Source organism: Macrosteles quadrilineatus, unplaced genomic scaffold, assembly GCF_028750875.1.
Source record: "Macrosteles quadrilineatus isolate MER2022 unplaced genomic scaffold, UCM_ALF_1.0 Scaffold_9__3_contigs__length_116548681, whole genome shotgun sequence".
Taxonomy (NCBI): Eukaryota; Metazoa; Arthropoda; class Insecta; order Hemiptera; family Cicadellidae; genus Macrosteles; species Macrosteles quadrilineatus.
This window is the reverse complement of record NW_026542602.1, coordinates 72,288,529-72,301,719: the sequence shown is the minus strand read 5'-3', so window position 1 is coordinate 72,301,719 and position 13,191 is coordinate 72,288,529. Positions and strand designations below refer to the sequence as shown.

The following is a 13,191-nucleotide window of genomic DNA, read 5'->3' as shown; positions in this document are numbered from 1 at the left end:
CCTGTACCTTTACAAATTATTTAAAGAAAAAAGAATTTTGTAAATTTTCTAATCAAGTTATCTGTATTTCATTTTAGCATACCATTTTGGTATTTTAAAAAAACAACCTTTAGGATTGTGATTTTTTTATTTCCTGATTATTTCTAGTGCAAGATTAAATTCAAGTGTACTATACAGTGTACTCCATTTGCCTGCAGTAAACTTGACTTCTTTTATGTGGCAAATAGACCCTAATAGTGTATTTCATCGCTAGGGCGTAAAGAGTGACTCTTTTTAACACGAGCTTAAGTTTCACAGAAAATGGGAGAGGGTTGGAAAACACTTTTTGTTTCATGTGATGAACTATATTTGTTGTCATATTGCACCATTAACTAAGTAACAAAATGAACAAAAAGCAGCAGTATTGAGCTGAATTTATTAAATTATATCATCCATTACGATTGTGTAATTGACATTATAGTTTGCTCATTCCACTACTAAAAACTACTATTTTAGTGTTGTTATCTTTTGTGAAAATTTCTACTCAATGGAGAGGACAAAATAATTATCTATTGATTTTTATTAAACATTTATTTAAATGTTAACACCTCTGTATATAAAAACTACACAAAAATTGTTTATAACGACTTGCAACTATCTAACTATAACGTCACAACAAAGTGTACACAAACAGAATATAAACAACAGTAAACAGTAAACAATCAGTCAAAATGAGTAAAGAATATAAGACTTTGGACGTTTCTTTGATCATAGCATTATAGTCAAGGTTATCTATGACTTTTGTCTTATTTCGTAAATTAGTCATACCTTGACCTCGGACACAGGACTTTACTGTCTCCAAACATTTAATAATACAGCATGATTACAAATTAGGTATTGACTAATTAAAACTACAGATTACAGCATCGATCTTATGTTGAATATACATAAGCTCAATCTAAGCTGAGTTTTTAACCAAAACATTGCAGCATTAAATAATACATATATACGGGGTGACCCGGACTCTCTACTGACCTTTTGCGCTTTAAGGTATCTTTCCTGGACCAAAGACAAGCTAAAATATCATATTAAAAATGCCTAAAACTCAATAGTTGCCCATACAGCTGCCATTTTGTATTTTCCAGAAAACTATTTTTAATTGTTTAATGACTTTCTTTGTTGAAGAAATTAGGGAGATTAATAATGAAAAAGACCTATTCTGAGGGGGGAAAATTGTTTGTCACATATATCTGCTGTTATTTTACCCAATTAGCAAAACGTAGATGTACACAGTAGCCTACTGGCATCTTAACGATGAGTGTTCTCCCTTATTATTGAACCGATTTGCTTACATTTGGTATCATACAATTAATTTTAATAAAATTGTCTAAATAAAACCATTACCGTACCTCAGTAGGCCTAGTTACAGTAGTTTTGTTTACCTATGTAGTTTTTAAATTAGGCCTTAAATTAAGTTTAAAAAACATTTTAAATACAAAGTTTAAACATAACTTCATAAAACTATCTATAACTTTCATAACTTACTAACATCATAAATAACTCAACATTTACAACGAATATTTTTTTTAAATAGGCATTTGCTTTATTAATCAATACGTACCTAATTTCAACTAGGCCTAACTACAAACAGCTGTTAACAAATAAAAAATAGTTTTGTGAGAAAACAAATTGGCGGTTGCAAGGGTAGGCTAATTTTTGAGTTTTGTAAATTTGATGAATGGTACGGTACCGGTACCTTCAATTCTTGAAAGGTAGCCTACCGGCAGGTAGAGAGTTCGGGAGACTCTTTATAGACTCTAACTTGATTTTAACTTGGTCTGTCACATCAGGCTGTTCCTCATAATATCCCAAGAAGAATATATACGTAAATCAGCTTACAGAGTACCTACCTATAATAATATTTCCTAGTGGTTCAATTTACAATTTTTAGATCTTTCTAATAGCTAAATATTCTATAAAAAGCTGAGGTTTACATTTAGATTAAATATTTTAAAGAATTTCAGCAAAAACGCTAAGGGAATTTAGAATTAAGTTTGACCTGTTTGATCCTTTGGTAGTTGATGAAGGCTGCAGTAGGCCTAATGCAACTTGAGCATCTTTAGTCTTAAATTAATTATATGGCGGTACAATACCTACAATTAGTGTGTCACTACCTGAAGACAACTCAGTCAGTCAGGCCCACGGTTTTCATAAAAGATAATTGCGCCCCTCTCCACCTACATTGTTAGGGAATTTTTCTCTTCCTTGCACCCCCAAAAAACCTAAAACCTCTTGCGCCCCAAGGACCGGGCCCATTTCTCAACTCGACCCTGCTGTCAGAGGTAAGTTACCAGTTTTTTTTTTTGGGGAATGCAGAGAAGAGTCATTACTTTGTATTTTGTAATAAACTTAAGTTATTGTTACTATTCGGTATTACCATCTTGTAGCCACAATCTTAAAATGTCACAACGGTTTTCTATAGGCTATATCAATCTTGATTAGGCCTATCTATAGGCCTACTGTATTGGGTTTTCTTTTTTAAACTGGTGTTTGGGACATAAGTAAAGATTACTAATAATAAATAATAAATATTACTCATATACAGTAGACCCCCTCTTAACAGGGCCTAGGTCAGATTTAACTCAAAAGGTCAGTTAAAACGGGCAATCTCTAAATATTTAAGAAAATGAAGTGCTATTCATTGAAATTAGCCTATATAACTTAATATTTATTCTTAGGTTTTGTGTTCGTAATTTGCAAATAAATTTTTTTTCAGTAGGCCTATTGAAGATAGAAAAGTCATAGGCCTAAATAAGTCCAAAACACCTAGTTAAGTTAACTTAAGTCAAATAAGTTACTTTCACCGGAATAAATCATAGTTTCGTAGGCAAGAGGTAGGCCTACAAAACTTAGCCTATATTGTCAAAATTAACGATACAAGCAACTTTTTCAATACAAGACACAATGTTTATCTATAGCCTGTAACATCCTGTAGAGTTTAGCATGTTATTCCCATCGCCGAGCGTGGGAGCGGAAATGCCGAGATTCCTAGAAAGCAGCGGTTACATCGATCAAAACAAGGTCGGTTAAGAGGGGATCAGTAATTCAAAATAACCCTAACTTTGTAGTCTTAAGGCTTGACTTAAGTCGTTTAATGGTTGTTAACTTACAGTACGGTCCACCATGGGAGTCTGTTGTTGAGGGAGAAGCCTATTTACCACGTGACTTCGAAGGAACCAATGAGGACAGTGCGATGTTGTCAAATCTCATAACTTATTACCAGCTGATTTGAAAATATTGTTTTAGCCTAATTAGTGTCGAAAATTAGTGGATGGGCGATTTTGCAACGCCGCGCTAGTCCGGTCTTTCTATTGGCTAAGTTCCACCAACTGCAGACTCTCGTGGCCCCTGGTGTAGGTTTTTCACGGCAAATGTAGTTTAAGATCTGTATTTGAATTAAGTTACCTTAACTAATTTCATTTAAAGAAATACTTATTTTACATCAGTAGTGTCCCTCTGCGATGTAGCCAATTATACTAGGTGGGAGAGGTAGCTTTTGAATATTATCTAATCTAATGGACTCGCGGATGACAAATCTGCAAAGATGCTGGAGTGAACGCACATGTGCAAATCTTGACACTGGTTTTGTTAGACGAACTGGAAATGCTGGTTGTCCCGGAAATTTTGGACGGGAATACCAGTAGACAGCAGATTTAGAAATCAGCATTGAATGTTCAATAAGTTCTGCGATACTAGGGAAGCTTTCATCAGGCTGCTGATAAAAACTGAACAGCCCCAGTCCAAGTCTGTACACTATGCGAGTATGTAAAGTCTTGCCAGAACTTCTAAAACTAAGGCTTAGTAAAAAATGGTCAGCTGAAGAGTCTCGTAGTAGAAATGCTCCATCTGGTTGATCAGTTAACTTTTCCTCTGCTTCTTCTTTAGAAATATTGCCCCAGTACCATCCATATTTAGACAGTTTCAGAAGTTCATTCAACAATCCAGACTTCAGATTCGACTCAAACTGATTTTCACTACTGTCAATTCCAAAAGCAGCATTGTTTTCAACTATTGGTTGGGGATCACTTACACTCAACACTGACTGTAAGCTTGATTGGGATGCTGAGAAAATGTGATTAGAATTCCTATTATTGCAGTTTGTATTATCTTCACGTAATTCCTCAGAGTTTACGCCTAAATTTATGTGAAGCAAAACTTCTTCATTGACATTGTCCATTATCCCACCAAAAGAAGTAATATTTGGCCTATTATCATTTGAATTCCCAATAGCAGGTTCACTTGTGCTTGTTTTTAAATTACATTCGTTTTTCTTGGTAGGCCTATCCTGAGTATCCTCATCCTCTGTATTAACTCCGTGACTATCACAAGGTATGAAATTGCAATGGGAAGACTCTGTTGTTCTTAATTTACGTTTGGGCCCTTTTTTCTTGAAACAAGACTTTTCAGCCAGGTTACCAGACCACAATCTTTTCTTAATAGCACTAAATATTCCTTGTTTCTTTAGTTTCTCTTGCTCCATACTTAAACCTCAAGAAATATATTATTTTTAAATAGTTCTATCTACATTGGAACAATAGTTTGTGGCCTATATTTAGACCTAGACCATACGACATGTCCTTCTGAATGGCAACACTACCTCATAATGGATTACTGCGGAATCCATCTATATGGCACCAAAATAAACCAATATTTTTATTTGAGATCACAATAAGTCTGATATACTATAAGGCTTATGAATTCCTGTAAAATACTGTACATAAATCAATAACAAAATTAAACTGTTCCTAAAACACTTTCGACAGCAGGAACAACATCCATTTCAAAACAGGCAGACAGAAACCGAGACACCAGAAACGAAACGAAGTAATCAACTCACATCTTTACTTTACTGCAGAGTGCCAGTAGTGCAGCATCAGAACCAGATGACATTACAGACAGAATGTATTATTACGAACCAGATGTTTTTCAGCTGAGCTGGCAATAGACAGGGCCGGAGGAATTTGGTTTTTGATAGCTCCGTTTGGATTTGGATTTTAATTTACACAAAACTGTCTTATGATAGGTACTTTTATAATATTTGACTCGGTTCCAGCTTAAATATTTAACCCTAACTCTATCAGACATCAAATAAATTGTATACTTAAATGCACACTTCTCTTCCGCAACTAAAGAATAAACTAATATATCACAGTTAACGTTAATACCAACATAGGCATATTTCATGCTATGTTCTACCAGCCTGCCTTTATCATTGATGATTGACGAATGATTTCTCAAATAAATTAATGTCAAGTTTAATGTTGTTAAATGTTTGTTAGGTTAAATAGTTAAATCAATTCATTCATTGGTGTGACTTGACTTCCCCACATAACTTACTTGGTTTATAATTATAATAGCAAATAATAAATAATCCACACCAGGTCTGTTATAATATAATGGGGTTATCACAAGTTTTTTTTTTATACAGTGTTTATTATATTTGGAACTTGAGATGTCAAAATTACAGATATCAACAACTATACTACTAACTGTCAACTAACTAATTTAAGAGGTAGGTAGAGGTAGAGGTAGGATAAGATAAGGATTGGCTCAGTGAATCAGTAGTAGGGTGCAGTATCCTAGTCAAGTGAGTAGCCTAAATACAAAAATAGGGTTATACCATTGACTATATGCCACAACTATATGTTGTGGTATACTGGTATATAGTCAATGGTTATAGGCCTACCCAAGGACAATCTTGATACCTATCTTTAAACAGGAATTTATGACGTTAAATACCTATAGGCCTATCCTGTGTTTATGATTGTGAAATAACACGAATAAATTCATTATGGCTGCACTTTACTTGACGTCCTACACTCATTCGATTGTTTTTTTCGATTCGATATATCGTTTGGTTAGTTAGGTTAGGTTAACCTTACCTAAATAACCAAACGATATATCGAATGAAGCAATCAATTAATCGATATATCGATCGATATTTTCATTCGAATGAGTGTAGGACGTCAAGTAAAGTGCAGCCTTCATTATTTTTAATTATTCCTTCATAAGTTACTTGCTAATACAGTACTCTAGCCTAATAATAAGATTCTCGACAATATAATATTGAACAAGTTAGATAGGTACCTAGGCTACCTACTTCCTTACATATATTTGTCTGTAAGAGTTGTAATTCTTATGGACTAAGAACTAAGTACTAGGGCTGCACTTAACTTAAGTTTATGTCCTACATTCATTCGAATGAATCAATATAATAGGTCCGTGAAGTTGGCGTACCCATATTAGCGTATCCAATTTTGATCATACCAATCGTTAGTTCATCGTTAGTTCTCGATAGTAATGGCTATAATATAAATTTGTTTAGCTCAACCTGTCATAAAGAGAACATAACAGAGCATACATGTACTGTAGGCCTACCATGGTAATCTAGCCTAATCCATCTAAATTGAATATTTACTAAGTTAGCTACCAAACCTGGTTTTAACACTGGGTCCACAGATTTGGTTGGTCAAATGTCAAACTTTACAAACAGGCATGGACTGTTGGAAGTGCCAAACCTATACACCACACTAGGAATTTAGCCATAATTTAGGCCCAAGAAGCTAAAGCATGGTTCCAGATGAATAAGCTGCAACTGAATGGAGACAAAACCCAGAGACTCCTTTGTACCCTCTCAAGAGACTCCTCAGACGACATGGCTGCAGTAAAACTTCTCGGATTCCTGGTCATTCCAGTTGAGTCGGCTGTCCAGCTGGCAGCCGACTTAACTGGAATGATCATGCTGCCCATGTTGCCCTCCAGAGGGGAGGTAATTGCCCGGTGTTTGAACCGGCACTTCAGGTAGGCCACAGTTATGGACGACTGGACAAGCCAGCCTCTTTGGGTGGTACCCAAAGTGAGAGTACCCAGTGACATTTCCTCCATTCAGGGTGGAGGGGTGTTCAGCTCTGCGAGACTTCGGTCTCCCACCTGCCTGTAGCTGTGGTTGTGACTGGAGTTCTTCGGGCTCGTCCTGCCTGTTGTGTACGACTGACATTTTGTGAGGCATATCCTCGGCTCTGGAAGTAGCCTCGTCCTGGGAGGTGAAAAAATTGGGTGAGTTAGCCCCCAAAGGGGAGGTAACTGCTCGGTGTCGGAATCGGCATTGCAAGTAGGTCATAGTTATGGACGACTGGACAAGCCAGCCTCTTTGGGTTTACCCAAAGTGAGAGTACCCAGTGACATTTCTCCATCCAGGTTATGGGGGGTGTTCAGCTCTGCAAGAGGTGGAAGTGCGCCACCAATCTATCATCTGCCTGTAGCTATGATCCTTTGGGCTCCGACCCGCTTGTTGATGTGCGACCGGCATTCAGTGTGGCAAATCCTCGACTTTGGAAGTAGCCTTCCTGGAGGTGAAATCGGGCAAGTACCCGTCAGTTCACGGGGACACTCTAGGGGAACGTAACTTTCCGCAGTGTGAGGGCAACGGCTGGGCGCACTCCATCAGCCAATCCCTGTCTCTGAGACCGGAAGGTTGTAATGGTCACATTTTATTGGGGGGTCGTTTTAATTATTTAAAGGCCGCGAAGGCTTGAGCGCGCTTGACAACAATGTCAGACATGTCCACTGCAGCTGGTCATGTCTCCTAGTTCGAGACTCGGCCGCTGCCACCTTGAAGCGCTGCCGTAGACGTGGTGGGGAGAAGCCGAGACCGGTGGACAGTGGACAGTTCTTAGGACAGTCTACGGCGAGCGCTTGTTCGCCTAACAACCTTCCTCAAGAGCGTGCAGCGGACCTGCGAGCATAGGTCGTGGATGTCGACTCGCAACGTGCGAGACAAAATACATAAAAGCGACAAAATAATAGATCGAGAGAAGTATCGTCAGACGTAAGTACAGCGGTCTATCATTGCGTTAATAATAATCTTATTTCCCCGTTTTACTTTGGCGAGTAAGAGTTACCATTTACTATAATCTTAGTTGTAGGTGATTAGCGTATTGTATTTCTCGGGCCGGCACTGCGTGTGCGGTGCCACAGTAGCCTAGACTTTTTAGTTTATTTATCGGAAGTTATTTTATTTTATTTTACCTAAAAGTATTTCATTTAGTTATATTTTGAAGCCAAGAAGTTCATTGGCATATTAGCGCTGACGCCATTTCATTTCGTTATTTTGTTATTGCGCGGGTCGACCTTTTATTTCATTACGAGAGTTTTATTTTTAGTTTTATTCGAGAAGCGATACCTTTTGTTAGACCTAGAAGCTGGTCACGTATTTTAGTTCGCATAGAGGCATCGTATTTAGTGCCGATATATTCATGGTCAGTGCGTCGTTGTGCTGACATACAACCCTAGTATCGTGTGCGTGTAGGACGACGAAGAAAACGTCTACGAAGATCAAGAGGCGGTTAGCAAGCGACGGAGACTCAGCTAGAACCCTGGACTACTCCCGAGTTGTCCGAGCAAATCGGAGGTAAGTTTAGGATAGGTGCCCTACCCGACACAAACACCTCACAAAGTGGCGCCCGAACAGGGACATTGAAAGTTTCGTTATTATCGTAATATTCATACGTGCTTCACGTATTGGCGCCCGAACGGTAAAATCGATATCGTAGTGGTTTTTTCTTTGGAATATAAGAAAAAGCGAAAATGGTAGGATCGAGTGTTAGCGCGAAAACTACGCCTAAAACGGTCAGAGCGGTGACTGAATCGACCTCGACTACGACGACTACAACTGCCGGGTCTTTACAAGCTCAAGTAGCGCAAACTATTTCACAACCAACTGTGCCATCGACTTTAAGTTTTCCCGCTACGACCGCAGAGGCTACTCAGCCTCAAGTAGGTACAACGACGACACAGTTAATGGTACCAACGACTTTAAATTTACTTACTACGACTGATCGTACGTTGACGTCTAAGAGTCCCTCAGAGGATGACCCGCGAATTGGGTGGATTCACACGTTAACCAAGGATGAACTTCGTTACGAAATGAGTCGATACGGTTTGCCTAATATGGGGACAGTCGACGAACTTCGCAAGTCGTTTTGTAAATTTTGGAAACATGGCATTCCCCGAGCAGTGTACGGTAAGGACGTGAATGATAGCGTGGACGGTGCGACTGCACTTCCACACCGGTACGACACGGGATATGTCGACTCGCGACCAGGTGCCAGTGGCATACGAAGTGAGGAACTTGACAGAGTACGGGAGATAGTTGGTTTGCCTCCAGGAACCAACTTTGAGGACGTTTGTCGTTCGTTATCAAGCCTAACGATGCGCGCTGATAAGACCAACAATCAGGCTAGTAATTATCCAGTCAATGTAACACAATCCGATCGTTTGACGAATTCCGAGGGGTTAGTGTATAGTACACTAACCAGACCAAGTGTTAACTATGCTTTCGACACCTCCCACTCTACAGATTTGATTCATCGACCTACGGTGTCCGGTACCGGTCAGCGACCGTACGGTGGGTTCGCGAGCGAACAACTAGGTATTGCTACACAGGCAAGTGTGAATCACGGATTCAGTAGTGGTTTGCCTTCGTGTCACGAAAATTCGAACGTAATTCATAAGGTTGGTGTTGATGTCTCGGCGTTGTGTAATTTAGTTCGAAAGTGGAACGTTCGTTTTGACGGCTCTAAAGACCCCGTTTCTTTCTTGGAACGCCTGGAAGAGCTTATGGAGGCCTACGAAATAAATAAGAACGATATTATACGAGCACTCCCCGAGCTACTACATAGTAATGCACTGTTGTGGTATCGAAACTATAAAGACTCCTGGCATAATTATGAGTCATTTAGATCGAGTTTCGAACTACAATTCCTACCACCGGGATACCAGCGAAATCTAGACGAAGAAATTCGGCGTCGGACTCAAGGTGACAACGAAGCTTTTAGAAACTTTGTTGTGGCTTTAACTACTCTCATGCGACGCAAGGGAACCCTCAGTCTCCACGAACAATTGAATATTTTGTATATGAATATGAGACCCGAATATAAGTTGACGATGAGGAGACACGATTTTTTCTCGGTCGACGAAATGCTCAGACAAGCGGAACACGTTGAGAGCTATTTTAGGGAAAAATCTCTTTTCCGTCCCCCTCCCCCTCCGTCAGCAGCGTTGGTCCCCGAAACGGCTTATCACCCGAGACGCGGACGCGATAATAAATCAGGAGATGATTTCGGAGTTTCAACGATTGGCGAGTGTCAGTCATCGAACGGCGTGACGGGACGATTAACTGAGAAGCGCGTAGGCTTCCGGTCAGAGGCAAGACCACGTAGGTCACGAGAGAAATCTCCGAACCCCCGGACGGGTAATTTTACGAGGACTTCGTCATCTACAAAACCACGACGTAACTCGGAGCGTGAGCGCGGAGGTTCACCCCGAGAAAACAAGGCAGTTCCGCGATGGCCGAATAACATGAGAGAAAAATCTGCTATCACATGTTGGAACTGTGACAAGAAAGGTCACATGTTTCGTGACTGCCGTATGCCCAGAACTCTAAAGTGTTTCTATTGTAAAAAGGTGGGTATCCGAACCCACGATTGTCGGTGTCGAGGAAAATACCAAATGAGGTCGCCTGAATCCTCAGTAGTACCTTCTACGAAGACCTCCCCGGACTGGTGCGCTTGGTTAGAGAAAATTAAGCAATTCCCGGAAACCGACAACGCTCAGATTCAGACCAACGACAGACGACCGCACGTATCAGTGACGATAGCAGGGCGAGAGTTCGCCGCGCTAATAGATACAGGTGCCGTAGTCACGTTGATCGGCACGGCGGTGGCACGTCACTTGGAACAGTCTGGAATTATGTCTGTTTTGACTCCTATGGTAGTGAGACTCGCCAACGGTAGTTATTCGAAGTCGGACAAGTCCTATCACTTCAAAGGTCTATTGAAAGGACGAATGGAAGAGTTCCATGCTCTGTATCTTCACACGCTTACCAGTGACATAGTTCTCGGGGTCGATAGCTTAGAACGACTGAATTTGGTGACATACCACGTGGAGATAGAGAATACGAGACCGGACGCGGCTGATGGAGTGAACGAACGGCACGGTGTTGAGACTCAGTACCAGACAGGTACCGCCAACAATGTGGCTGGTGCGTTATCGGGACAGGCAGAAGGTGTCGCCGAGTATACCTCCATCGAGACAGCGGTGTGTCCCCTTCAAGTATGCGTTAACTCGGACGCTAAAACACCAGGGAGTGATCCAGAAAGGTTGAATAACCGATCTGGTGGCACAGACAGATGGTACGATAATCTTTGGACCAAGGTGAATGTTAATACCGGGAGTTTCGATAAATACATTATTCGTAGCGGCAAACTATTTCGGTTGAACGGTCGGAAGGATACGGACGGTGATAGTCGCGATCAGAGAAGGAGGATGGGTGTTCTTAAAAACGAGCGCCAAATGTTCGTTGCAAGTCGAAAGGATAATCGGTCGTCGCCGAGTGATATCCATGTCAAGCATAGGAACAGTTTCCCGAGGTTGTGCGATAAAACTCAGCCAAATCGTAGATTGAAATCTAACTTTGACGAACAGGCCAACACTTCTCTTTTACGTAGGCGTGAGAGGAGAGCGTTCTCCCCGCCAGAGAAGGGCCGAGCGTTGGGTGCGGGGAAGGTTTGTCGCCTCGCCCACTAGAAGAAGCGTTTGTACAAGCGAAGATACCTGTAGGCAGGTACCTTTTTTTTTGTTTGTTTTTTTTTTGTCGCCAAAGTGAAAAGGGGGTGTAATGGTCACATTTTATTGGGGGGTCGTTTTAATTATTTAAAGGCCGCGAAGGCTTGAGCGCGCTTGACAACAATGTCAGACATGTCCACTGCAGCTGGTCATGTCTCCTAGTTCGAGACTCGGCCGCTGCCACCTTGAAGCGCTGCCGTAGACGTGGTGGGGAGAAGCCGAGACCAGTGGACAGTGGACAGTTCTTAGGACAGTCTACGGCGAGCGCTTGTTCGCCTAACAACCTTCCTCAAGAGCGTGCAGCGGACCTGCGAGCATAGGTCGTGGATGTCGACTCGCAACGTGCGAGACAAAATACATAAAAGCGACAAAATAATAGATCGAGAGAAGTATCGTCAGACGTAAGTACAGCGGTCTATCATTGCGTTAATAATAATCTTATTTCCCCGTTTTACTTTGGCGAGTAAGAGTTACCATTTACTATAATCTTAGTTGTAGGTGATTAGCGTATTGTATTTCTCGGGCCGGCACTGCGTGTGCGGTGCCACAGTAGCCTACACTTTTTAGTTTATTTATCGGAAGTTATTTTTTTTTATTTTACCTAAAAGTATTTCATTTAGTTATATTTCGAAGCCAAGAAGTTCATTGGCATATTAGCGCTGACGCCATTTCATTTCGTTATTTTGTTATTGCGCGGGTCGACCTTTTATTTCATTACGAGAGTTTTATTTTTAGTTTTATTCGAGAAGCGATACCTTTTGTTAGACCTAGAAGCTGGTCACGTATTTTAGTTCGCATAGAGGCATCGTATTTAGTGCCGATATATTCATGGTCAGTGCGTCGTTGTGCTGACATACAACCCTAGTATCGTGTGCGTGTAGGACGACGAAGAAAACGTCTACGAAGATCAAGAGGCGGTTAGCAAGCGACGGAGACTCAGCTAGAACCCTGGACTACTCCCGAGTTGTCCGAGCAAATCGGAGGTAAGTTTAGGATAGGTGCCCTACCCGACACAAACACCTCACAAGGTATGGTTATCTAGAGTGTGGGGGGTTCTCCCTGGAACCTCAATTGAGCAAAGGGTGTCGCCACCTTTGGTGGATAGGTTCATCCGGGTGGGACCCACTTCTATTCCTGCCTCCTTTTGGGGAAACCCTGATGGCCTGGCAGTGATGTTGGGCTTGATGGGCAAATGAAGTAGATCGGGTGCTGGGTTCAAGCCCGCTGGGGGTGTTCAGGGATCTATCGCCTTGGTCACCTCTGGTTTCCCAGCAACTGGGTAAGGCCTCGATCGGGTAGTGGTGTAAATGGGTGGTTGGGGTTCCCCCCATCAGCTTGCTGGTGGTCCCCTTCTTCCTGGCTTTGATGGCGGGTTTTGCCTGTCAGGGATTGGATAGGTCCCGAGTGTTGCTTGCACTAAATGCGTCAGGGCATTTCACTATGGTCCTTCTGGATTCCGTACCTGGGGGAACCCAGGTGAAGTGACGCTTAAACAAGTAGCCGGTATCCCTGGTTAGGATTGAGGGG

At 41.3% G+C, this 13,191-nt stretch overlaps 2 protein-coding genes across 3 annotated transcripts in view; one reads left to right on the top strand and one right to left on the bottom strand.

The window, feature by feature from the left end:
• Positions 1 to 561: 561 nt before the first annotated feature.
• On the bottom strand, positions 562 to 4,868 carry LOC129003835 (suppressor of cytokine signaling 6). The gene has a single exon (XM_054432159.1). It carries the CDS (start codon positions 4,517 to 4,519, stop codon positions 3,482 to 3,484), a length of 1,038 nt encoding a protein of 345 aa, XP_054288134.1. The 5' UTR covers positions 4,520 to 4,868; the 3' UTR covers positions 562 to 3,481.
• A 472-nt stretch (positions 4,869 to 5,340) lies between these two features.
• Positions 5,341 to 13,191, top strand: part of LOC129002272 (1-phosphatidylinositol 3-phosphate 5-kinase) — a 57,783-nt gene continuing 49,932 nt past the window's right edge. For both annotated transcript variants that reach the window (XM_054429952.1, XM_054429951.1), the window contains exon 1: positions 5,341 to 5,551. The gene's annotated coding sequence lies outside the window, so the exon portion shown is untranslated. The remainder of the gene's footprint in view (positions 5,552 to 13,191) is intronic.